Source organism: Megalobrama amblycephala, linkage group LG18 (assembly GCF_018812025.1).
Source record: "Megalobrama amblycephala isolate DHTTF-2021 linkage group LG18, ASM1881202v1, whole genome shotgun sequence".
NCBI classification, from domain to species: Eukaryota; Metazoa; Chordata; class Actinopteri; order Cypriniformes; family Xenocyprididae; genus Megalobrama; species Megalobrama amblycephala.
In genome coordinates, this window is record NC_063061.1 from 8,402,415 (window position 1) to 8,430,118 (window position 27,704).

A 27,704-nucleotide genomic window follows, 5' to 3' on the forward strand; every position below is an offset into this window, starting at 1 on the left:
CGGCAGCGCAGCGAAGGGAGCAGCAGTGCGCTGGTGAAAAAAAAATATATATATACAGAGAAACGAAAATCTAACAATGAAAAGGACGCATGAACGCATTATAGTTCACCAGTAACTAAACTAGTCTTTTTATATTTAAGTCAATGACGTAGAATCGTCTACGCAAGTGATTTAAAGGTTAGCAGCTGGCTAAAGCGAGACAGGGCTGTGTCATTGAGAAGGCAGGACACGTCAAGACGAGGAAGGGAGAAAACAAATAGACACTCTTGACGGATTAAAGATCCCCAGTTCATAATATCAGATCAGATAGTTTGCGTTGTGATATCTGGAACGAGTGTCTGTCCTCTCAGTCATCGCTCGGATCAGCCACTAAGGTGAAAAATGAATTTATTTATTGATTTTTGTCAACGTATTTATGATCAATCCCTAATATTACATGTTTATTGTGGTTTTATACGTGTTAAATCGTGCAGTGTTGCGAGTATTGTAGCTCGAGAGCCGAAGACGTCATCATTTTTCAGCTCGAGCGTTCGTTCGTTAAAAAGGGAAGGTATTTCTGAGGACCTTTTTCCTTGGATGGTGTTTAGATATTAATAACAGCAGAGGTGTTTTGTCGTGTAAGCTACCTGACTGTATTATTTCTGCGTCAGAAAAACACGGTCGAGTCGGCCTTTCGGTTGATATGAAGCCTTTTAGCAGTTCCTGTTGAATAAGCCGGTAGCCTGTTAGCTGTTAGCCGAAGAGACGTCACGAATCTATAATTAGAGCCCGAGAGACCTTTATAACTTGTGTTATAGCCAATAAGGCATACATAATCAACATCGTCAGAGAATTAATGATATGACACGTTCATTAAATATATCTCTCCTGTCAGTATTTGTGACGTCTGGTGGCAGAGTGCCACATAGTCTCTCACCAAAGGGTGTCCTCAGTGTTTCCACACTCTTAAAATAAAGAAGCTTTAACATCCATGGAAGGTTTCCTTCTCACAAAAGGTTCTTTATATTGGGAAAATGTTCTTTAGGTTATGTAAATTGTTATTCACACTAAAAAAAAGGGATCCAAAATTGGTTCTTCTATGGCATTGCTGTGAAAAACCCCTTTTGGAGCCTTAATGTGTCATGTGTTATATTGTGCGACTGTGTCATGTAGTATTTTAACCGTGGATGTGTGTTCTCTTTTAGGGCATAGGAAGCAAGAACAACTGTGTTGGAGCCAGGTTGAACTGGAGAACATAAATGGGGGATTACGGGTTTGGAGTCTTAGTGCAGAACAACACTGGCAACAAGTCTGCTTTCCCAGTACGAATCCACCCTCACCTGCAACCCCCACACCACCACCAAAATGCGACCGCCAGCCCCGCCGCTTTCATAAACAGCACCCCGGCTGGGAATGGCAGCAACAGCGGTTCGACCTGGCTGTTCCCGACGGCCGGCGCTCACAGCAACATGCAAGATGAAATCCTGGGCTCCGAAAAGCCCAAAGTCCAGCAGCAGGAGCTGCAGGAGACCCAAGAGAAGCAGCAGCAGCAGCAGCTCTCGCCCGGACACCAGGAGAGCGGCATCATCTCTGAGCTGGAAAAGGCTCGCGCTGAAGAGAATAAAGTGGAGAGTGGGTCATCCGAGGGGACCAACGGCAAGGAGAAGCTGCGTTTGGAGTCCCCCGTGCTGACGCCCTTTGACTATCAGGAGCCCTCGGGACTGGGCACGGCTGCCCAATCCAGCACCTCCTCCTCCCTGACCAGCTTCAACAACTGGTCAGCTGCTATCCCTGCCACCCCTTCCACCATCATCAACGAGGACATCAGCTTCTTCAACCCGGCTGCCTCAGCCAACAATGGCCCTCTGCTGTTCCAGAATTTCTCCCACCATGTCAGCCCGGGCTTCGGGGGCAACTTCTCCCCTCAGATTGGTCCCATCTCCCAGCACCACCCACCTCACCCCCACTTCCAGCACCCTCACAGCCAGCACCAGCAGCATCGTCGTTCTCCGGCTAGTCCCCATCCGCCGCCGTTCCCCCACCGCAGCGCCCCCTTCGGCCAGCTGCCGCATCTCTCCAACAACCTGAGCAAGCCTCCGTCACCATGGGGCAGCTACCAGAGCCCCTCACCCTCTCCTTCTTCCACATCCTGGAGCCCAGGTGGGGGTTATGGCGGTTGGGGTGGCTCCCAGGGCCGCGAGTACCGCAGAGGCCTGAATGGCGGCATGACGCCAATCAACTCCATCTCCCCGCTGAAGAAGACCTTCCCCAACAACCACATGCCCCAGCAGAAGTACTCCCGCGCCAGTCCCGGCTTCAACCCCAAGTCCTGGATGGATGACAGCAGGAGCGAGAACATCTTCCCTTTTCAGGTGTGTGTGCTTTATTGACATGATGATTTGCCTCAAAAATAGGTAACAATAACCAGTTATTAATTGATAAATTAGCAAGGCAGGTTGACACCAAAGACGATAACTATGGTGATGATTCATTGCTGGCAAGATGGGCTTTTAATAAAACATGGTTTTGTAAATGCAGTAGAAAGGCATTTAAAAAAAAAAAAAAAAAAAAAAAAAAAAAAGGTGCTACTTGACTAGAGAAAATGGAGAAAGAGCGCTTTGGCGTTCCCTTTTGCCAAAAAGGTAGGAAAACTTACACCCATAATGAACTGGACTCGATCCGTCTGTCCGTGAGCAGGGATATAAAAATGTGCAAGTGCAATCTGTAGTTTTTGTGAAAGCCCTAGAGAGATGTCAAAAGACTACCATTTCTGACAAATAAACTAGAATGTCTTGGTTCAGGTAACACTGTTCGTTTACTACTGATGTTGCAACAATACAAAGCTGATTGTAAATCGGTGTAGCTCCAATTCTTAAAGGGATAGTTCACCCCAAAATAAAACATTTGTCATCATTTACTCATTCTCATGTTGTTCCAAACCTGTACGAGTTTCTTTCTTCTGTTGAACTCAAAAGAAGATATTTTAAATAATGTTTGTAACCAGACATTTGATGGGACCGATTGACTTCCATAGTATTTTCTTTTTCCTACTATGAAAGTCAATGCCTGGTCAAATGTCTGGTTGCCAACATTCATTAAAACATCTTCTTTTGTGTTCAGCAGAAGAAAGAAACTCATACAGGTTTGGAAGAACTTAAGAGTAAGTAATAACAATTAAAATTTTTGGATGAACCATCCCTTTAAGGTGTGGTCATATTAGTGAAATTTCAGCAGGCGAAAATAGGTCTGTTGATAATAGCATAGAGATGTATGAAGCCAATAGCCAAAACCAAATAGCTGTCGATAGCTTGGTCAAAGCGGTGAATTTGCGTGACCAGCTTGAACATGTGCGAAATCTGTGTGAGGAAATCTTTTGCCCTCACGCAATACTTCACGCTCGCACGGATTCCTCGAATTGACTGTATTTTGCCTGTAAAATTTTGTGAAGCAACGGTAAATGTGACCGCACCTTAATGAGAATAGTGAAATCCACACCACAACTATAAGGCTGTGTGTCCACCAAAGCGTTTTTTTCTAGCAGCTATCATACTTTTCCAATTGTTTTCAATGGGAGTGCCACGTTTTTTAAACTCCAGGAGCGTAACGAGGCGCTGAGCGTCCTTTTCACGCTCAAGCGCTGAGCGCTCTGCGTTTTTAACCGGTTGCCTTGAGTTGAAGAATGTTCAACTTTGAGTAAAATGCGGCGCTCGTCACTGTCACTTTTTAGTCAGCCGTCCAATCGGAGTGGAGGAGGGGTGGGGCAATACAACACCGACCAACTGTTACAACATTCTTGCTGTACAACGACATCAACCAGAGAACGAAACAAAATGGATGACAAATTAATATTGCTGGTCTCCGGACATACATAGCAAGTACTCTACATTGTTTCGACATTTTTAGTCTGAAACAATTTATCTGCGAAATCAGTTACAAGTGCAACAGATATTCCATATCATAGCAACAAAGCGTCTCAACTAAAAAAAAAAAAAAAAAAAAAAAAAGAAGGAAAAAAAAAAAAAAAAAAAAAAAAAAAGCATCTAGCTTTTTCAGCTGGCTAAAATGCTTTGGTGGACACGGCCTAACGATAACAACAAAGAGGAATGATAATGTTCAAATCACTTTCAGAATGTTTTTTTTTCTTTCCTGCTGATGAACAATAAAAACATTGACAGCTGATCAGAATCCACACAACTTTAAAAAGCTTTAAACAAAATTGCAGTACGCACTTAAAATAAACAATTTATCATCTGTTGGTGTGGACACTAATATAGTTATTGTTCTTGGTTTGAACTGGCCTTAACTGTGCCAAAATATATAAATCTTGTTTAAAGAATATTAATTATATTGTGAGAATAAGAGTATTTAAAGAAAATATAAATCTCAGCAATTTTATGTAAATCTTTGTTTATAACAACTTAATTACAGATATATAATGCATATAACTTGTTTATATCAAGCACCCCCCCCCACTCTCTATATAAAAGGTGTTGCATGTCTCTGTGCTCTCCCATTGGTAGTCGTCGCAACGTGTCTCGACTGCTCATTTGCATATAAGCTCATCTCATCTTTCTCACATTGCCAACAGTCTCTGTTGCTCTTGTCGCCGGAAATTGGCAGTTTACATTGAAATTGAATGATGCCTGGTTGCTTTAAAGCTGCAGTTGCTGTCAGTGTGAACTCCATAACACGTAGATCGTTTTGTGCATTTGCACAGCTCTAATTTGCCTGTTTCTGCTCTCTCATGGCACATTGTGACAAATTCTCCTTGAGTTGGGCCCAAAGCAACATGTGCCAGAGGCTTGGATGACTAACTTTGCTCTGCCTGTTTTGTTTTCCAAACAACTCTGTGAGATTTTAGTAGCTGACAACAGCTCAAAAATGTTGCCTACCATGACACCGTCTCGGACGGTTTGATGCTAATCTTACAAAGAGAATAACTGTAATGTAGATATTGTCTTTTTCACCCATTTGATTATCTTTACATAAGCCGGTGCATTAATAGTAGCACATAGTAGCACAGATTTTAAAATGTCGGCCAACCTGTTTTATTCCTGGTAGTATATTTTTGGCCTTGTGTCATACTTAAATGGAGCTAGATGCCATCTTTAGATCTGTTAAGGTGATATACAATACATAAATATCACGTTCAATTAATTTAGGCAGCTGCAGCAGTAGTATGACAGGCATAAGTGTCTGTAAGCTGTACTAGAACTGGTCATGTTTGCTTAGTGTGTGTGTGTACATGTGGTGGAGGGTGAAGTGAGGATTGTTAAAAAATCCTAGATACTTTGTAGAGCTGCACGATTCTGGGTAAATTTAAAGGTCCCGTTCTTCGTGGTTTTTTGAAGCTTTGATTGTGTTTATAGTGTGCAATATAACATGTGTTCATGTTTCGCGTGTAAAAAAACACAGTATTTTTCACATAATTTACTTATCTGTATACCGCTGTTTCCACTGTCATAAAAACGGGCTGATGACTTCCTTGTTCTATGAAGTCCCTCCTTCAGAAATACGTAACGAGTTCTGATTGTGCCAGCGGTTCCTGTGTTGTGATTCGACAGCAGCTTAGCGCTCCTTGCCCAGAAAGGTCACGCCTCTTACCATAACGGGGAGATGCACGCGCTCAGTGTTATTGTAAACACGTCTTTAATTTAACCCTATCAATTTGAGCCGGAATCAGACCCGGAGAACATAGATGAAGAGGATCGAGTAGAACCTGTGCAAACACGTCTTTTACAGGATGTGTCACAATGGTAAGCTGTTTATTTACAGTAGGTAACGTTACATAGGCCTAAACATAGAACAATGATTCGCGTGGCTGCAGCTAAACCAGCATGTGGTTAAACAGTAAACAACAGATATAATCAACAAATAATTTAAACTGATCATAACAAACACCAACAATCGATGGTGTCCGGTTGAATTACTACACTTTTTAAAAGTTTTGGTCGGATAAGTTTCAATTGCCATCTAGTTAACAAAGCTAAACAGCGTTGCCCTTTGTGTGATAAGTTACAGAAACTATTAAACGCACCAACGTAAATAATAAAATGCACTTACCGGTTGTGGTCCACAAACAACGCCTTCTCCAGACAAAGAGGGAACTGCTCCATCTTTCAAAAATAATCTTTGTGCGAATCCGGCATTAAACTGACTGAGATTGAGGAAGCTGTCCTCAGTAAAATGTGCTGCACATAGTTTAACATGTGGATTATAATTTTCGGGAACCGAGTTAAACATAAATTGTAACCACTGATTTCTAAGTACAGCGTCCCTGGGAAGGCCAAACAAAGGTGATTGGACTGCGGGATGAAAATAACAGAGTTTCGACGACATGGCGACAAACACATTTTACAAACGCAACTCTTGCTCTTCTCCGTGGGAGCGCAACAAGACCACGCCCCCTTTTTTGTGTATTCCTGTGGGCGGAGGTTAGTCAAAAAACTGTTTTAGTGACGTCATTAAAGAAGGAAGTAGAGGGATGTAGTCCAAACAGGCCGTTCATTGTAGGCTATTTCTGTTAAATAAAATATCTCGCTTGGCATTGAACTTTGAGCTTTAAAATTTTACAGATTTTATTTATACTCTAACAACAACATTACACACTAACTAAAGTTGGAAACATGGGATCACGAAGAATGGGACCTTTAAATCAATTTTAAATTAAATTGAATCATTTTTGTTTCAAACAGAGATCATCATTTTCCCCCAATTCTCAACAGACAACTAAACAAAATAACATGTTATTTACTAGAGGTTCTGACAAAATGTTAATTGCTGCAGTCTATATAAAATGTTTAATTAATCTGAATTAATTATTAAAAAAACAGTTTGATTCAGTGACTCACATTCAAATACTTCACTTGATTCTAGGGCTGCATGGCTTGTCAGAGCTGTACGGCTCTGTGATCAGTAGTAAATGCTTCTCCATCTGAAAGCCAGAGGGCGCTCTTGCACAGAAAATCAAAATATGCCCTGCAGCAGAAGAAAACACGCATCATATCGCTGTAGCTGAATAAACAGAAGATTGAAATGCTTTGATTAATTATACGTGACTAATAAACACACGACTGCCTTATTCTGTGTAAGAAGCCACATAACTGTCGTTATGAAGTGAGATTGGAGTAAAAACATGTTATTAAATGTTGTCTTTTGTTGGACAAGATGTTAATAAATGCTTCTCGTGTCTGAAAAGAAGTTTGACGCGTGTTGCTTTTTTCAAATGTATATTATAACTAAGAACGCACTAAGAATCGCGTTTAATGTTCAATGTTATTTTTCGTATCGTGCGATATATCGTGCAGCCCTACTTGATTCATTACTGAATGAATTCACTTGATTCATTCATCAGCGTTTTTGAACGAGTCTTTTAAAATAATGATTCAGTGACAAATACATTTTTAACAGTCACTTGTCGCCACCTAGTGGTGTAACGATGTAATGATACAATCGTTATTTGAAGCTCCAAGCTACTTTCAAAAGGTGATTTGCTCTATTTTGATCGCTACCGTAGACATCAGTGTTTAAATCTATAAACTATAAACTTTTATCCTAGTACTTACTGTTAATATGAATATTTGTAACAGAAATAGCAATAGGCCTACTGTGTGTTGAAAAGACTGTTTGTGAAGCTGTTTCATACCTAATACATGACAACTGCTCTCTCTGGGTCAGCTGCAGCGCAAACGCAGATCTGAATGTTCCGGTGTGATTTTGTCAAAGGTTTAGTAGACGCAGGAGAATCGTTGTCATTTAGGAAAGAGATTGTGTGGTTGTTTAAATCGAGATCGTGAAATTTTAATGATTAATCGTGCAGCTCTAATACCCTTTAGCAGTATTTTTTTCTAAATAAAATGTTTTGTACTTAACCAATAAAGTAGGGCTGCACGATCTATCGTTTTAGCATCGATATTGTGATGTGCAATAGTCACGATGTCAAGTAGGCTAAAGGGATCGTAGTTGATCCGTTATCCAATACGGACCAGGCCCCATGGTTCCAAATGCATGTGATTCTCGGATTAATTGCAAAGTTTAACCATCATAGATCATATATCATTTGTTTTAGGTCCTGTCAGTTTAAACATTCAAGCGATTTTAAACAGTTCAAACGCAAGAAGACGCGATTCGTAACTTTCGTGCTTTTTCTGTGCACACACAGAGCAGCACAGACAGCACGCGAACACCAATTCCGTTCTCTTCCACCTCTATTTGTTCTTGAACAGAAAAATGCACGCGAAATTGTCATAATGCCCGTCTCGGCAAGTATCCTTGTAAACACAGTCGGTTATGTCGTAAGTGAACATAAACAACTGAAAAAGAAAAAGGATATGATTCAGAATATTGGATATGTCTTTTTTTTTTTCTTAAAGTGACAGCAGCTAAATAAACCTGCTGTCGTCTGTCTTTAATGTTAATCAAACAACAAAATAAAGAAAAACAAGGCTTTAACAAAGATTAATTATATTTAATTCATACAGTAAAGACTATGCAGTGTTATTTTACATTTAATTGTTCAATTTCTTAATTTCTGTGCTCAATCAGTCTAGAATGATTCATTCTTTACAAATAATCTGGTGAAATGTGGTCATCTGATGAAACTGTTTCCATATCGCAAAAAAACCAAAGCATCAGTATCGTGCAGCCCTACAATAAAGTACAGGGGCCATAGTGTATTGTGAATATAGTCATGGCTAAATGGTGTTGTTAGGTGTGACACACAGTGGAGTGCCTCATTGCCTTTAAAGGTAACATCATAATAAAATTATAGATACAATTTTCCAAATTACGTGTCGTCCTTCTCCTAAAAAATGTGCGGATTGAGTTCCGATCCTGTTCCCCTCTCTGCTCTCTTGTCACTATTGGACTAAAAAAGACAAATTTAATAAAATTAAAAGGTATTATAAATTTGATATGCAAAAATATAATAATGTGCTATGGGTTCTTCACAGTTTGTAATTTTAACAGTAAAATGCTTTAAAAATGCTGTTTAAAAACCTGTTAATTGGTTTAAACTATATTTTACTATATACGGTGACAATCTGTAATAGATCTAACAGGACATTTTGAGTAATTTTACAGTAAAATACTGTTAAATGTACAGACTCAAGTTAAAATGTAATTTTGTGGAAGCTTGTTTTTGCCACTGAATTAAAATATATATATATATATATATTAAACATAATTGTTTGAACAAAATGCCACCAAATGGAAACTCACACTAAAGGAATTGTGGGGAAAAAAAAGGTAAACTGATTGTTAAATTTGAGCTTGTCTGTTTAATTTTCATGTGGCGTAGTCCTTGTATCTTGTGGTCATCCTGGGAAGTTCTTATTTATGTGAGGGGAAGTCACAATTACGACATCAAGTGTGTTCAAATCACTTTTGCCTGAGCAAGATACCTTTTCTACAACAAATACAGCAAGATTTTTAGCTCTACTTGAACAAAATTATTGATAAAGACTTTTTAAAATTTAATTTATGAATCAATTTACTTTGTGGTGGCATTCATGTGCATTCAACTCGAGAATTCAGTCTTTCTCTACATGACTTCAATGCACCATTGCCTCAAGTTTTTTTTTGTCACAATCTTCATTTCATACACGGTGAATGACATCGCTAGTGTCATCCTCTTGGTTTTTTAGAAGAATATTTGTTGGTACTTTCCAGAATGCATTGTTAATAACCACTTACTATAACACTACATTTAAAGATAACAGTGTCAATTCTATGGGCCATCAGTCCTCATTTGTGTCAGTGTATCTCCCTTTTCGCTTGATTCCAGGGAACAGGTGCCTGGCCCTTCCAGATCCTCTTATTGTGGTGTTTGCGCACAGAGCTCATCATCTGGTATAGAATCTGGGGTCAGCCTGCAGTTTTGTGATCTTGATGTGTTCTGTTCTTTGTAAAACCAACAAACTAAAGGTATTTGATAGCGCTTGGAACCTGTGGCTTCCACCGCTGAGAACAGGCAGCTCTTATTCACAGCTATTTGCTCCAGCTGGTTGAATACGTGATGTGATTCCCAGCACTGCATAATGTCGCTGGAAGTTTCCACAGGCTCTGTGTACTCTCAGCCAAGAATATCTGATGTTTGGTGTGAAAGCAAAGGCTGTCTCCGGAGGGGGGGTAGGACACACGCGCGCGCGCACACACACACTCACATACACATTGACAGACTCACACGTGAACAGGCGCTGTCGAGATATGTAATTAAGCAGTTGCTCAAAGAGAAAATGAGAAATGGGACACGCAGTTCATGATGGTGAAGATGTGACAAGGTTAGATGATTGAAGACACTGTAAAGAAAACAGAAAAACAAATATGGCTGTTGGGAAGTGTCTCTTCTTTTTATCCAGTTGGGCTGTTGTATGCCCAAGGCTCAATTAGCGATCAAGCTGACATGGAGACATTTTAAAGCTGTTTGTTTTACTTGCAAGGCCAGCTTTTGATTGGCTATTGTCATGGAGCGCAGGTGCCCACAGCAAATAGTCATCTGTCGCTCGGCTTTATCGTAAAGAACAGAGGGTTAGCCAAGGATTTGACTGTGCAGTTGCCTAATATGACACACTTTACATTTTACACTCCATGCAAATCATTCTTCTTTTTTTTTTTTTTTAAACTCATGTATATGCCTTTCTAGCTTAATTTTGTAACATTAGATGCAGAGTTTTGTTACGGTAATGAGTAACGGTGTGTTTTTTAGGGCACTGTGCAGTGGGTCAGCCAAGTCTTTTGTTGTTGTTGTTGTTTTTTTTGTATATTCTAGCCATCATATTAACTCTCTATAATCGTCTTTAAAGTCTCTAATGATTGTGTGAGCTTCAGGCTACCTCAACACGGACATTCATGGTCTTTATGGCGTAGCTAATACAAAGGAAATGGTTTTTGGTATTAGACTCATTGGTGTTAGAACCTTAAATGCTTAGCTTACCCAAAAATGAAAATTCTGTCATCATCGTTTTTGCAGAACGTGTTTTTGCATTGATTTTTCCATTGTTTTTCTATGTAAACTTGCACAAGATGGATGCCATATGATTGGAATGCTATATTCCATGGTCACTGTATTTCACTGCTTTCGCTGCATGAAAAATAGCAGCGTTTTATTTTATTATTATTTGCATTCAACTGATATGCAAATATATTGGCAGAGTAAACTTGACGGTTAATTTGATTAATCAATCAAGCAATAATTTTAAATTAGGTTACATGGCATACATTAACATTTTTTTTCTTCTTCTCAGTACAACAGGATTTTAGATGTAAATTTGAGAGCAGTAGCAGCAGTAGAGCTGATTTGGTAGCACCAAAAGTAATTAATAATTATAAATATTGATTTAATTTTTAGTATTACATGTTTTGTTTGATGGAAATGCACATTTGGCAGTAGCTTGAGCTTGAGATGCGGATGTAAATTTATTTTTATTAACAAAAACATTAACATCTGTAAAAATGGTAACAGCTTCATTTTTATACAGTAAAATCTAAAATCTAAACATTCTTTTAGAATTCTTCTTATTAAAACCGGTAAAGTCATACATTTGTATAGTATAACCACACATAATACCTCAAGTCCTACCATGCAAAAAGTAACTATATGGTTTATATATTTGGTATAACAGCCTAAACACATTTAGTATACAAATTGATCTTAACAAAAAAAAAAAACCTGTAATTATATTCCATTACTTCTATAATACATGTCTTCATTAATAATAATATAATAAAATTTGTTATGATTATCCCACATTTCTGCCACAATACCATGGTTACAGTTAGTGTTACTACAGTAAATCCACGGTAAATGTTGGTGATTAGTGGGTTGAAAAGCCTTCTAACTTAATCAATGTGGCACAATTTTTCTCCTGTTTTCAGCGTCAGTGCTGTTAAAGTCAGCATCTGGCTTTAAACTAGTTTAAATCACAAAGACATTAGTGTTTTGATTTGGAGAACTCTGCACCTAACTCGAATGCTTCTCAATGGATCTTACAGTGCGGTTCAGTGGTCGTATGATCGAGACCGGTCGGCAAGTGAACGCATTCACTCTAGCTTGTGCCGTCTTTTGAGCCGAGCTGATAAATGATCTGTGTGGTGCGGTTCAAATCGAATAGTGCTGTTCCGATCCACTTTTGGTTAAAAAAAAAGGTCCCAAAATGTGACCATTTAGTCGTAGTCTAGAGCGCTATACAAATAAATAGGCTTCTGTTGAAGGCTTATGTTTTTAGACTAAACTGCCTTTAAAGGGCACCTAAAAATTTAATTTGTCATCATTTACTCATGGTCATGTTGTTTCAAAACTAGTAATGCTTTGGTTAATTTTCGAAACACAAAAAAATAATATATTTTTAATTAAACCTGAGAGGTTTCTGTACCACAAGTGAAATTCCAGGTAACCAAAACTTTGCTTTCTTCGCTTTATATGATAAAAGTAAAAATGTAAACACTCATACATCGAGCACATAACATATGGTGAACATGGATGCTTATGTATGTGTAACATGCTAGAACAAACCATCACACACTCATGTTTGGCTTTCCATGTGATGTGCTCTATGTATGTTTGTCGATCGTTGTTTAGATGTAAATAAAAGCTTAAATTAAATCTGCTAATCCTATACAGTGATCGAATGTCTTCACAAGACTTGGATTAAACTGCTCGATTCATATGGATTTCTTTACGACACCTTTATGACCTTTTTGGATCTTCTAAGTTTTAGTTACCTGGACTTTAAGTGGAGGGACAGAAACCTATCTTAATTTGTGTCTTGCAGGTTTAGAACAGCACAAGTCTCAGTAAATGATGACAATTTTAATTTTTGGGCCAAGTATCCTTTTAATGTTTCATATAAACCTTCAACTCTGAGATCTGAAGTTTATTTATTTTTGGAATGGTGCTGTAGTAATTTACTGTAATAATACTGTAGTAATGACATTTTTTTTTTTTCAGTTGTCAGTTGAAAACCAAAATACAACTGTATTTTTTCATATTGAAAGTGCTCCAATAGGAAGAGGTCTGCGATAGAGGTATGGCCATAACGGTCATGGTTATTTGACCATTTATCTGACCAAGAGCTCTTTCTACACTTTAATTACTTTATCAGCAGAGTCAGTTGCGCTCCCCCGTGGAAAGTTTCCATACCCCCTGCCTTCCCAACCGTGTGGAAATGCCAGATTAATAGGCTTTAGAGTGATTTGATGTGGAAGGCTTTGAAATACCTTGTGCTGCAACAAAAAACACAATGTCAAGCCATTGGCACTCATTCCCCCCCCCCCCCCTTTCATTAGTTTAGCCGTGACATTTCAGATTAATGTCGTTCCTAAAAACACCCGTAACATGCCACACTTAATCACTCACATCAGGGTGTTCCATCAAGGTCCCTTTCTGAAAAGCTCACAGTAGACTTTTTCCTGTATCGCTCGAACTATGATGACCTGAAAACATGCCCCTGGTGGGTAAAGGCCTTTGAGTCAGCAAGCCCTGTGCACGGTCTAATTATAGTTAAACCCAAAATAGCTCTCGCATTAAGGAGCGGGAAATGCTTATTAACACCTTTTTAATAAGATGTGGTGTATAGAATGCAGCTTGTCCAGTTTTTGTTAATGGTGGCTTCAATCTTTATGGGGTTGGTTCTTCATCAAAGGGCTCTCAGCAGAGTGTTCTGTGCGGTAATTCTGAAGACGGCCTTTGGCCTGCTCTCATGTTCTGAATCAGCGCGTCAGCCCTGTGCTGTGGCATAAGTGCCCTGCGTGAGCACACGGCCTCTCTAAGCTGAGGGGGATGAGTGGTGCTCTGAAGATCCCAGCAGTTGCCAGATCTGACTGAGCACGAGCAGATTGTACCGTTAATCTCGGCACCATCTAGTTCAGATGGAGGTTGTGTTATGTTGGAGCTCAGGTACACCACGTTAGCTATTTATATAAATAGCCTGCTGAACCTGGCTGCATCATATATGAAGCAGTGAGCAAGTTTCTTGTTTCAAACATTTAAAAAGGTGGCATTAGTGTTGTCAAATATCATAATTTCGATATGTATCGATACTGAAGTATCTGAAACGGTTCCAATACTTCTTTTCTGCGGTATCGACACACCGATACCAGCTGCTCGTTCTTGCTCTTTTCTGACCAACGGCGAATTTACAGTTTGATACACACCCGCCTCCTGTCACTCACGCGTCTTATTCGCTTCGGTTGAATAGCGCTTTTATATTGCACGTAATTTTACTCATTACTGCAGGTTTCATGCTCACACCAAAAGCACGCATGCCACTGATCTATATAAGTGGCGTGCACACAAAGCCGCATCTGAAACAGCTTGTGAGTACCGAATTGAGTTTTTTTTTTTTTTTTTTTTCATGGCGTATTGTGCTTAAACGGTCAAATATACACAACATTATAGGCAAATCTGGGCAAAAGTCGTGTGGTGTATTAAAGCCTTAAGGGACGGTTCACACAGAAAAGGTTTTTGCATTCCACTGCACTGCTTTTTTTATTGTTTTTTTTTTTTTTATGTAAACATGTACTAGAAGAATGTGTTTGACTGTTTCGTCCAAGTCTCGTGTGTGACACAGTGATCTAAAAAGGCAGCGCTCACATTAAAACGAAACAAAAAAAAAAAACCCACATGTCTAGACCTTGCTGTTTTTATTTTTCATTCCACTGCCCTGCCCTGTGTGAACTTCTCATTTAATGGGATAGTTTACAAAACAAAAACAAGATTTTGCCATTCTTTTCACACTTTGAGCCTAATGCTCAATTCTGATTTATTGTTCAGATCCAATTTTTTTTTTTTTTTTAACTGACCCGCATGCGCAAAAGAATGATAAAAAGACGTCAGGCAACACGCCTGACATTAAAGTAAGCGATTTTTTGTTTATTTATTCTGTGATCTGAGAATTGTGACAAATGACGATCTAGAGACACGAGGCACATGAATTCCAATATGACTGTTCAGATTGAGGTCACATTGCCTCAAAAAACATCTGAACTGTATCGGATTTAGGACCACATATAGATGTGGCCCAAATCAGTATCAAAAAGATCAGATTCCTTGTGGTTTGTGCTGTTCACAGTGTCATGACAAAAACAGATCTGAGTCGGATCATGAGCAAAAAAAAAAAAAAAACAACAACAACTTTTACCTGCAGTCTGAACTTCGCCCTACTTACCTTCATGTCATTTGAAACCGGTTTGAGAAAGTCTGTTTTTAAGACCATTGGGCCCTACTGACGTTCATTGAAAGGACAAAATTGTCTTTAACAGAAGGAAGTCATGCAGATTTTGAACCACATGGAGTGTGATGAATAATTGATGATGAAAATCTTAATTTTGAGGGAAGTATCCCTGTATTGGTGCAGACATTTAAATGTAACTGTCATCCCTTTAAGTGCGGAGGTTTACTTGCTTACTTGTTTACTTGCTATGCAAGTATGTCTTTCTGACCTTCAAAAAACAGGAAGACCTAGATTCTGTTATTGTTTGCTTTTGGTGGACAATAGAATGAAGAATCTTGAATCTGTGGTGTTTAATACAATCCTCACTTTTTGAGATCAGATGACCTCTGATCCAGTTTAAAATGCACGATTGTGCTGAGTCATCAGGTAAAGGGGAATATCCTAATCCATTTAAAGTATGAACTCTCTTTATCATTTATTGGCCTCGTCCAACAGTTATCTCCTAATTTTTATGTAAGACTTTTTTTCTTTAAACTTAATCCAATAATAAATCCTGTAGTTTATCTGGTAAAGGGTGACCTTAGTAGTGCCATTAGTTTCCAGGGATCACACACACTTAAAGTCATTTTGGATAATGTCAAATGCATATACATTAGCTGTTAAATTACTTTGATCTACTTGTGGTTTTCAGGTTCTGTATGAACCATTTGTCATGTAAATGGTGAAATTCAGGCTTTGTCGCTTTGTAAAAGATGTCTTTCTCCCTTTTTAAGAAGGACGTAAACCATTCAGTCGTGCACATAGTTTGAGTTGTTAACATTGTTTGTTGGTCATTGTAACCCAACAATATAAACCCAGAGGTCAAGTTGAATCTTCATTGCTAGTGTTTTTTTATCATGCCGCTGTGCTTCCTCAGCCAGTTTTTCAACCTTTGTGTTTATAAATCATGTCAATCATTAGACTTGTCACACAGACATTAGCCACATGATCTAGGGGTCAAGCACCAAATTGGATTTATACTTTGGTCTAGAGCCTCTGTTGAGCCTTTCATTTGTGACTTCCTTTCAACAGGATATAGTTCTTTGAGAGGAACAAAAGCACAACAGCTTGAACTCTATTGTAGATGAAAGGGATACTCCCGCAGAGCTGAGGGATATGAGAAATGCCTTCGTAGTTGTTTTTTTTTCTTGATACTCATCCTCCTTTTCTCCCCTCACAGGATCGTCCCCGTTCATTCGATGGCTTCAACATGCATTCTCTGGAGAACTCTCTGATTGACATCATGAGGGCTGAGCAAGACACTCTGAAAGGTAAGATAAGAGTCCACGAAAGGAGATTGTGTGTCAAAATACCGTATTGATGTCCAGAAACCTTTGTCCCACTCACGTGGTTTAAGTTGCATTGCTATCTCTGTAATCAAATGGAAGCTGGCTTGTACTCCAGTAAGGGGTCGTTCACACAGAATGTGTTTTTACGTTTCTGCCAGTGTTAATTTCGTTGACGAATATTTTTTTCCCCCACCTCTTTTGTGTTGTCACACTTCAGCTTTTAACTCTTTCCCCAACATTGACGAGATTTTCCAGCAAGTTGTAACTCAGTACTAGCCATGTCAGCGAGTTGAATTTTATATATACATTTTTTATACATTTTTTTGCTCTGGATGAATATTGTTGGTGTTACAGGACTTGAATTTCGGCGTGAGATTGCGGGTATCGCACATAATTTTACTCATTCCCGCTGATTTTGTGCTCACTCCCAAAGTGCGCACACATAAAGCCATCTCTCAGTACTAAACTGAGTTATTTTTCGCTGCTTGTCACGCTTAAACAGTATTTGTAACAGTATAATGGATCCATGTGTCAGGTCTTAAAGTGACAACAGCCTAACAACCTGCTGCCATATTATGAGATAATATTAAAAATATCTATAGTATATGGAAGTTGTTCCCCGTGGTATTGATTAAAAATTGTGGCCAGTAAAAATGCTGAGTGGCTGGTGAGCAAAAAAGGTTAATGTCAAGCCCTGCACACAAGTAAGCCAAACATTCGATCGCATATAGGTCAAAACTGCCTAATGTTACCAAGAAGTATATTGAAACTGCAAGCTTTGGGGGTGTTGAAGGACTCGATCTACTCCATCTGTGTTTTGATCATTGTTCTGAATCTGATCCTGACAAAGTCTTTGACAAAACATTTATTTCTCAGCTTTTTGTTCAAAATCATAAGTTTGTTGATTTGATGGAGCTCTTGTTCTGTGACAGGTTCTTTTTTTTTTTTTTTTTTTTTTTTCATAAATTGGTTGGTTATTGCCTCACTTTTATATTATTCTTTTACGGCAGCTGACAACTGATTGCAAGGCATGATACTGGACGCCTCACCTTTGATATCAGTTGTAAATGCATTCAAACAACAATTGAGTCCATGATGTGATTCCAAGCGTTTATTAGAGCATGTTCTGGAGCAGACAGTAGATCTAATCTTTTTTCTTTTTTTATGGTCACTGCTGCTGGCTACAGCAGCCTGTTATTTCCCAATTGAGCAGAACAGAATTATAATGGGGGAAAAAAAAAAAAATGTGAACAGGCATTAAAAAATTTCCTTTTTGTCTTTGGAGACTTGTTACTTTGTGCTCTCCAGTGGCATTTTACACCCCGTTTTCTTGCAAACTTATGTAGAATTCTTTAACATCAGATGTGGTACAATTTTTGGTGTGAGAGTGAGCAGCTGTAAAAAGCTGCCCATTAGCGCTGAATCATTGCACGCCCACATACACATGCACGTACACACAAACAGAGCAAGAAGAGAGATAAAGCTGTGTTGACCTACAAATAGTGGTGTCTGTGCAGCAGAGCTTAGCCAGAGCAGTAACTCTAAAGCTACACTATTCTTCATAAACACATCAGCCTGGTTTTAGGACATGGGGTGTGAATTTTATTATGTATGCTCTATTAAACTTGTAATCTGTGGCTGTGTTTTTTGAAGGGAACTCTTCCATTTTGTGTATTTTTTTTTTTTTTTTTTTTTTCTTCATAAATGGTAATAAAAACATTTCCCATAAGGTAATCACTGCTAGAGTCAACGTGAAGTCAAATTTGACCCCGTTTAATTTCTTAATTAACATTACTGGTCGTATTGTCAATGATTTATTAGTGCATGTTGTTCTGTAAATTAAAATATAAATTAAATGATTAAAATATAAAAAAACAAAGATTACTTTAATGCACTGTGTAATGTAGCTGTCTGTGAATGTAAACAATCTGCAAAGTTGTGTAGCTGAAAGTGCAAGATAAATAGTTATTATCTCTCAAAAGAAAGAATCAACTCTAAACCACCTAAATGAGTCTTCAGAAATTCGAATCCCACTTCCGTGACACTGGGTAACACATTTGCCTAATGCCCGCTTATGTTCTTACGCTCAAACAGTGTAGCTGCCTGGTTCGTATTGTGTACATGTCGAGAAGATACTGGCTGTTTCTCAATTCCAAGTACGCAGAGAACGGACTTGCGTTCTTGTGGAGTCCGGTCTTGCCAGGCGACCTTGAAAGAACGAACTCGGAAGGACGCGAGGACACAGAACGCATCATTTGAGAATTGAGATGTGCTGTGATCTTGTTGCTCAACTGACCGTCCCAGCATATTATAAGTGGCTAATGCACAATAATTACAACATAACATCACAAACAATTGTCATAACCTATTAAAAGATTTCTTTCATATTATTATAGACATTGTTTTCATATCATTTTATATCTTTTTATTTCACCGCGTCACGCGTGTATTTATGAAAATGAGTAACCTTTGTGTTAACTTGCATGCTTTGTCAATGTTAAGATTATTTTTTATATTCCAATAAACATAGCCTACTGCAGGCTTTCTTCAGGTTATCACTTTATTCAAATTAAGCAAAACAAACGGTTTACTTTCACGAGCCGTCACGTATTTGCAAGCTTGTATCGGGAATCTCATAAGTGAGAACGAGAACTTTATAGCTTACAGGCTTCCGTATGTCGCCCGCCCGCAGCATCTTCTGGGATTTTTAACGGTTCGATTCTCTCAAGTTTGCATTCGATGCATCCTCGATATCAAGAACACATCCGGGTACTTTCATGCATCCTCTGTTCTTGCGTTCTTGAGAATTGGAACTGAACTTCGACGGTTGATGATGACGTAGAGCAAGAACACAAGGACGCAAGATCGCTTAAGAACGCATATTGAGAAACAGCCACTGTTTTCTAAGTGGTTTTTACAAAATGCTTATCCATTAAGGATGGGAGAGTACTCACTTTATTTAGACCAACTTGCTCTTTAGAATCACAACCTGTAAGTATGATTAATTATTGATGTATATATTTTCTACCGAGTGTTCAAAATGTGTTTTGTATTGTGTGTCTCCGGCTAACGATTTAACTAATTATTGTCTCAATGAAATACTTCTGCCAATCAGCTGTGGCCCACTATTACCTAAAACTGTATCCATTAATGCAGTTTGTCTGTCGTTCTTACTATTTTGAGTAATGATAAAGGATGGAACAATATTTGATTACAAACTTTGTTACATCAGTCATTCATGTTATAACGTTATTGCACTGTTATTGATACTGTTAATAATACAGTTCCCATATGTGCACCGCAATAAATTAGAAATATACACATCGGTTTGTTGATGGACATACACTTGTTAATGCTGAGGGTGAGGAATTACAGTTGCAACATCTCATACTGTACATCAAACTGAGTAGCTCATCACTGAGGAATGTCCTGCTCAAGTCGTTCTTGCGTTGGAGGTTCGGGTTGAATAACTAGTTCTTCCAATGTTTCATCATCGGACTCACACTCTGATTGATATGGTACATTGTGTATAATCGCTGAGATCCGGAATCCTCCTGACCAGAACTAAAGTTCTGTTATGGTAATGGGCGTTTTGCTGTCGATAAGTGCTATAAGTGGTAGACCAATTACAACAAAATGTTCCATCTGGCCAATCAGAGCAGAGCAGACTCGCGGAAAGGAGGCATTTAGAGAGAGTGAATCATCGGAGTCCTTTGAGAACCACTGAAAAATGTGGTAATATAAATTATGAGAAAACTAAAGATTTCTTTGACCTTTGATGCATGTAAACCTGTTGTAGTAGACCTCTAAAACAAATCTAGGAACCTTTAAAATAGCATAATGGGGCACTTTAAGTCTGCACGTTGTCATTTGAACAGTTGAACAGTTTCACAAACCTTGAAACCTCAAATTTCAAAATGGACAGCACTGAAAGTTCAGTAAGTGCGTCAGATGTTGATTCAGTAACTTCTCTGACGGGTTCAGTGAATTCATTCAATGAACAATTCATCAGACTGATATAAAGCAGTAGCTCATGAGTTTGTGGGCGCTTTTGAATGATTCACCATAAAAACCGGCTCATAAAAATCATTTGTTTGTGAATCAGATTGTACTGTTCTTGCTGTATGTTTGTTTTTGCTTACAGCCTTCAAGGGCAACTTGGTTCGGTTGTTTTCTTGCTATGTCAGACATTTTCTTTTGTCTCATCACACTTAGCTCCGACTGTAAGGTAAAATATATTTTGTTTGCCGTGGCACTGCAGATTCATGGTGTTAAAAACACTGTTTCAGGATTGTCCTCTACAATCAACCTGAATTTAGGCCTGGTTCTATTAGTGTTAAAAACACACTTTTTCAATCAATTCTTGATGTATAAAGTCTTCTGCCATTTTTTTTTTTTCCTCTAAAAATGGATTGCAAATGCCATTTCATATTGACATTAAACAGAAGCATTTGATGTCATATTTTGGATTTTCACACATTTTTAACCATGCTTGATGCTACCCTAAAATTACTGTGGATTTTTCAAAAGGAACACAATCTGTTATATGGTTTCTTGAATCAAATCTGCTCACCCCCATATACATTACTGTAATTTAATAACCAAATCAGGACAAGCCTCGGGGTCAGTTTCTCTCCAGAAAAGCATAACTGCACCCTCAGAACCAGAAGGGCGACACTGTAGACACCACCCCAGTGTGGCAGAGATGACCAAACAAGAGACGGGGAAGAGAAGTAGTCCAGTGTACAAGTTGCTTTGAATAGCTTCCAGCATTGTCCTTTGCCTGTAAAAGAGCTCTCTGTTCTTGCTAAAGCAACAAAATGGTGTGCTGGCCCTGGCCTCCAGACTGCTCTCGGAGTGAACAGTAGAAGGAGGGGGCTGCCAGAGCCATGTTAACACTTCAGAGAGAAACAATCCATACCAACCGTGCTGGTTGTACTTGATGTTTCCTCTCATTCTTCTAAAAGAGGCAGAACGAGGCTGAGTTTAGTATGAGAATGAAAGTGATCTAGATCCGGGAGTGTATTGTGATACACCCGGAATACGTTCTGACTTGTAGTGAATGGTCATACAAAAAGAGGCACTTTGGAAGTTACATATTTAAAGGGTTATTTCACACAAAAATGAAAATTCTGTCATTAATTGCTCACCCTCATGTCGTTCCAAACCTGTAAGATTTTCATTCATCTTTGGAACACAAACGAAGATCTTTTTGATGAAATCTGAGATTTCTGTCCCTCCATAGACAGCTACGCTACTACCACTTTGATGCTTCAAAAAGTTCATAAAGAGATTGTAAAACTAATCCATATAAATCGAGCTGGTTTAGTCCAAATTTTCTGAAGAGACTCGGTTGTTTTATTTGATGAACAGATTTAATTTAGGCTTTTATTCACAATTAAACTCAAGCTCAGCCGAACCTGCTTCACATGCGAGAACAAGGGACAGAAAGCTCTCCGATTTCATTAAAACGATCTTCATTTGTGTTCTGAAGATGAATGAAGGTCTTACTGGTTTGGAATGACGAGGGTGAGTAATTAATGACAGAATTTTTGGGTAAACTATCCCTTTAACGCAAGAAACCCTATAAACACACCTTCTGATGTCGGTTTCATCAGCCATTCCTTGAAAGTGTAGAATGGCATTTTTATGCATGTACACCTTCAACATGGTGAATTCTTGATGTCTGATTCGTGAACAAATGAACCATTTCAGTGAAGTCTGTACCACAAACTTCAAACTTGCTTGTGAGTTAGCAGTTTGAATCAGTCGTTACCGGGTTCACAAGCGACTCTCTTGGTGAACCACGTACATAACTGCTATCCCATCAACTTTTGCCGAGATTTGCTGTTCTGAGATTGAAATCACTTGATTCATGCAAATCCAAGGAGTTTTTATTTGAGGTTGGGGGTGGTTTCATAAGCCTTCCTATTTTTGTCAAAACTTGTATTATTTAAACTGTAAAGTTGTTTAAATCATATTTTTTGGTCATTTTTACTATAGTCATTGGTGGTGTTTTAAAAACAGTGTTGCTTCCTAAACAACATGTAGTTCTACTCTAATATCAGAATTTTCTGACACAGATTCCAAGAGATTTTTAGAAGAAAAACTTTTTTTTTTTTTTTTTTTTTTTGGCCGGTATACAACACTGTATTCAGACTTATATCAGTCTATATACTGACAGGTTGTTTATATGACAGCATGTAAATCAGTTTTGTTTTGTATAAATTAAAAATGGTGTTTTAAAAGCATTTAAACATAGTATTAGTTATGATATAACATAAGGTCCAATTGTGTGGTTGAATCAACTGTAAGGGAAACTTTGGGTGACATTTTAACTGTTTTTGCTTCTGAACAGCCTGCTTTATCAAGTGAATTTGTAACTTAAAAAACTGAACAAATAACGTATATTCAAGTGGGTGCATAATCTTGGAAACTAGAGACCTGTTACCCTCCTGGGTATTAATAAAAACCATGTGTGGATACAAATGTGTTGTATGTCAGTTGATTTATACTCTCCTCTCTCAAAGGTCGCCTCGGATTCACCCATCCAGGAGGAGACAGCCCCTTGCCCATAAATGGTATGTACATATATTTTATTGGTTTAGTGTGCTTGTGGCTCAAGCAGAAGGGTGGGCTGGACAGACCCAACAAGCTGTTCGTTGAAATAGTCAGCATGTTTGTGTCTAGGAAGCACTAAAATAGGTTTAGTTTGGAGCACTTTGTCTTACTTGTTCATTATGCGGTTATTTGATTTGCTGCTTGGACTTGCCCTTTTAGCTGAAATGCTATATGAATGCATTTGAGGCATGCAGATATTTATAATTTAGACAATAGAAGGATGTTCGTATGTATATTTAATGTACAGTTATATATCATGTAGGCGTGTATTATCTTGTATTGTTGTGCAAAAATCTCAGTCAAGCTTGTTTTTTTGGATGTAAAGATATCTTGATTTATTTAATTGTTTAATGTAATTTTTAATGTGAGATGCCATCATTTCAGCTACATAGCTAATTGTTTAATGCAAAAAGTGAAATGCAGATAAAATGTAAGTATAAATAAAGACATGTTTTCCCTCTTCTTTTTTTTTCTCTTAATGAAAGTATATTATTTAAATATTACGTTATTTACATGCACCAATATAACATATATATTATGTAGCAATAAATGGCACTATCTACAATATATTTTTACAATAATAAAAAATGCCACGTAGAGATTTCTGTCAACATTTGTGGATTGTTTAACTGTTTGAACCGTTTCACTTTAGCATTTTTTTCCTACCGAAGTTTAAATCACACATGCTAATAAACGAGCTAATACTCACTAAATTGTAGCTTGTTGAGGTATCATGTTTTCAGTGAATAGTCATTTAGTTATCAGTACAGTTAGTAATAGATAGGCTGAATCACACAAGTGCTTCCTTAAAAAAATACATTCGCCCAGTCTTCTCTGAGTCACTGAGCGAAGAGAATCTAGACCATTTAGTTACACAGTTTAGTTTGAGTCTTGGCCAACCAACTGTGTAAATTGTTATTTTTGCAAGATTTTCATTATAACCATCCAAATTAATAAACAAACTGAGTATCTAAAATTGCACATACTTTTCAATACATTAGTTTAAAACATGAAATTGATACAGTCAGGTTTGTTATAAAAAAAGCATAGTTCCACTGTTCTACTTTAGTTAGAGACTTCAAATTTTCATTGGGTGTGTGTTACTTCATGTGTGATCATCTTATTTTACATGCAGCAAGGAATTATGGGAGGCGACGAGGTAAAGAGAACTTTTAAAAAATCCAAATGAGCAAAATGAAAAACACTTTCAACGATCATAATTATTGGTGAAATAATCCAGCATCTGCATGAAATGTTTTGGGGCATTGTTAATTGTTTGCATGTACACGTGCAGCCTTCATTTCCATATGTGTATCGATTGTGTTCCTCTTTCCTGCTGTACTCTGGAGATTTTTTTTGGTGAAGTGTAAATTTGTTTGGGGCTTTTCTGTGGTCTGTGCAACCACACACACACACACACACACACACCCCCATCCAGGCCACAGTTGTGACTAAGTCCCTTACATAAAGTCTTGTAAATCAGCTCAGGCCTGTGTTCTGTCACGTCAGGAGGAAATTTGCTGGAGTGGCTTGAGCCAGAGCACTAATACTACATCCTCCACCCATCGGCCTGTGTTCGTACTGAAGCTTTAGTGCAAAGCTACTTGACTGCGTGCTAGCCATTAACACTTACATTAACACATTTTGACAAAATATTCTCTTAGTTGTAGAAATGCATTTCATAAGCAAGACGCAAAGCAGAGTACCTAAAACTCCATTCAAATCTGTAATGCACAGCTTATTACTTTAGCGTAAATTTGGCCAACAAACATGCCACCCTACATGTGCACAAATATTTTAAAGTTAATTTGTTTTTCGGTTCAGGAGTCTAGTTTGTTCATAACTAATATAGTGTAACGTATGTAAATTTAACCTAAAATGTTAATCTGATTTAATTTTGTGTGCTTAAGGCATTATAAAGTAAACAAACTTCTGTTCAAAATTTGGGGTTAGTAAGATTTACTTGTAAATAGCAAGGAAATTAGAGCTGCACAATATTGAAGAAAAATGTGATATGCGTTCTTGTTAATGCGATATTCGAGATGTAATTTGTTCATTATTTTCTACGTGTATACACTCAACTACAAAATCACCCCAATGTTTCTAGAATGATTCATTCTTTACAAATAGAGCTATTCAAGTCACGTTTAACTATCAAATCTGATGTTTATGAAGCATTTGTGAATCCGGAAAAGAGTTTTCGGGAAGGTCCGTTTTATTACTCCGAATTTACTTGTATATTTACGAAAGTTTCATGAATGAGGTCCAATAAATCTTTCTAACATTAAGCAAATCGCACGCAAGTAACAGTCACATGCTGTCTGTTCTCTGCTATATGCGTCGACCTAAAACTTTGACTTTTCACAACTTTTTGAAGTGACCTGATAAAATCATTCAGATATTGCAAGCAGTTGCGATATGCATATCATTTGCAATGTTTCCATATATTGTACAGCCCTAAAATAAATGATTATGGTTTCCACGAAAATATTTAGCAGCACAACTACTTTCAACATTGACTAATATCGAATGATTTTTGAGCATGAAATTATGTGACACTGACTGAAGACTGAAGTAATTGACCCTTCGCAAAGACCCGCCCCCCCCTTAGTTACTGTTGCTTTGTCCGACAAGCCATGGCGCTGTCACGCCACACAGAGTGAAAAATACATCGCGGAGCAAAGAGGGCACTGACAACACGTCGACAGACAAGGCAGTGCAGGTTACTTATGATATTCCTACTAGTTCATTTATAGCATCAAATAAACATGAATGAACATGAGAAGGAATGTTGTTTCAAACGCGGAAAGATGTAAATACACACTATATTTCAAGTTCAAGTCCACCGAGGTTAATCTTCTAACTCCTGACTGCTTTGTCGGACAAAATGGCGGATATGATATGAAGGGTCAATTGCTGCAGAAAATTCAGCTTTGATCACAGGAATACATTTCATTAAAATGTTTATATAAAAATAGACTTTAAATTGTAATAATGTTTCACAATATCACAGTTTTTACTGTATTTTTTATTAAATAAGCACATCCTTGGTGAGCAGAAGGGACTTACCGACCTTTCCGACCCCAAAAGTTTGAATGATAGTGTACACATTCTTCCTTTTAACACAGCTCTCTGTGTAGAATATGAAAATGCTTTATCATTGGACTGAAACTGTGGGCTATAATTTGCTTGATTACAGGACCACAGTAGCCGTAATTCAGAAATCCCTACGCTTTCAAAATTGCACAACCCAGATGATGAAATTGTCTGTCCTAGTGTTTCTCGGGCTCAGAATAATCCGCCAGTGGAATTTATTTTACTCTGTGGTGCACGGATATTGTAACACTGAGATGCACCAAGCAAGGCACAGATAATAATTCCTGCTCCCCCCACCCCCCCCTCTCCTCTTCAGGACACTCATCCCTGTTCCCGATGGAAGATGGCTTCCCAGACGAGGAGAGAGCCGATCAGAGCCTGCCTGGCCTCGGTTCCCCCCACTGCTTCCCTCACCAGAACGGAGAGAGGGTGGAGCGCTATTCTCGCAAAGTCTTTGTGGGTGGCCTCCCCCCTGACATAGACGAAGGTAATACACACGTTTAGGGTGACCTCTACTCTGCTGCTTATAAAAACAAAAACAGGTTTCAAGGTTCTTTGTTAGCTTTGGAACTCTTTGCTTGCTCTTATCTGCAATATTGTCTTTTCTAGATGAGATTACTGCTAGTTTTCGCCGCTTTGGCCACCTGTTTGTGGACTGGCCTCACAAAGCAGAGAGCAAGTCATACTTCCCCCCGAAAGGTGAGCTAAGAGTTTGGCACTGGGAGAGATGTGTCCATTTTAAAAGCTTTTGTTCTCACTGACACCATATGAGAGGAACGGTCATTAATAGGCACATGCCAGTGTTTTAGTTGCTGCTGGCTTGATCACCGTGACAGCATTTCAGTATTTAATAGAAGGGACAGTTCACCCAAAAATGAAAATTCTTGTCATCAATTAATCACCCTCATGTCCTTAGACTTTGGTTCGAAACACAAGATATTTTAAAGGCACAATATGTAAGATTTTTGATTAAAATGTCCAAAAACCACTAGAACAGTGTAATATATTTTGTTGACTTTGTGTACTTACGTTATCCCAAATGTTTCCAAGAATATTTGGAGTTCTTTTCCACCGGCTGTAGACGTGAAGACAACACTTTCCACGATTCTGCAAAATCAAAGCATCATCAAGCTACGCCTTTGTTTTGAATAAGCGACCTCAAGCAGCGAAAATTACATATTGCGCCTTTAATAGGGCTGGGCATTGACGCAAATTTCACAAGCTTGCGATTTGATTTCAATTCAATTTGATTCAATATCGATTAATTGGGTCCTATCTGGTACAATACATGGCAAATTTGCTACATCACTATAATATTAAAGGTTAAAATGAACTGATTTGTAGGCTACTTGCATTTAAATTGTTTAAAGAAGTGTATATAATAATAACACGTAATAATAATAATAATACATTTTTAATGACAATTCTGTTTCTATTATCATTTTTTTTTAAACATTTAAATGGTGGCTGTCATGAAAAATTATTCAAACATATTTATTATTGAACAACA

General features: G+C 38.2%; 1 protein-coding gene across 3 annotated transcripts in view; it reads left to right on the top strand.

The window, feature by feature from the left end:
* cpeb4b (cytoplasmic polyadenylation element binding protein 4b) overlaps positions 1-27,704 on the top strand; it is a 36,464-nt gene that overhangs the window by 117 nt on the left and 8,643 nt on the right. The window contains exons 1-7 of one of the 3 annotated variants that reach the window (XM_048166734.1): positions 1-33; positions 1,185-2,351; positions 16,369-16,459; positions 23,008-23,058; positions 24,234-24,257; positions 26,511-26,681; positions 26,804-26,893. The exon at positions 1-33 is cut by the window's left edge and continues 117 nt beyond it. In XM_048166734.1, the coding sequence (XP_048022691.1) occupies positions 1,239-2,351; positions 16,369-16,459; positions 23,008-23,058; positions 24,234-24,257; positions 26,511-26,681; positions 26,804-26,893 (1,540 nt within the window). In that variant the 5' untranslated portion in view covers positions 1-33; positions 1,185-1,238. Of the gene's footprint in view, positions 375-1,184; positions 2,352-16,368; positions 16,460-23,007; positions 23,059-24,233; positions 24,258-26,510; positions 26,682-26,803; positions 26,894-27,704 lie in introns of all 3 variants that reach the window. The other 2 variants (XM_048166733.1, XM_048166735.1) reach the window with 2 other exon arrangements.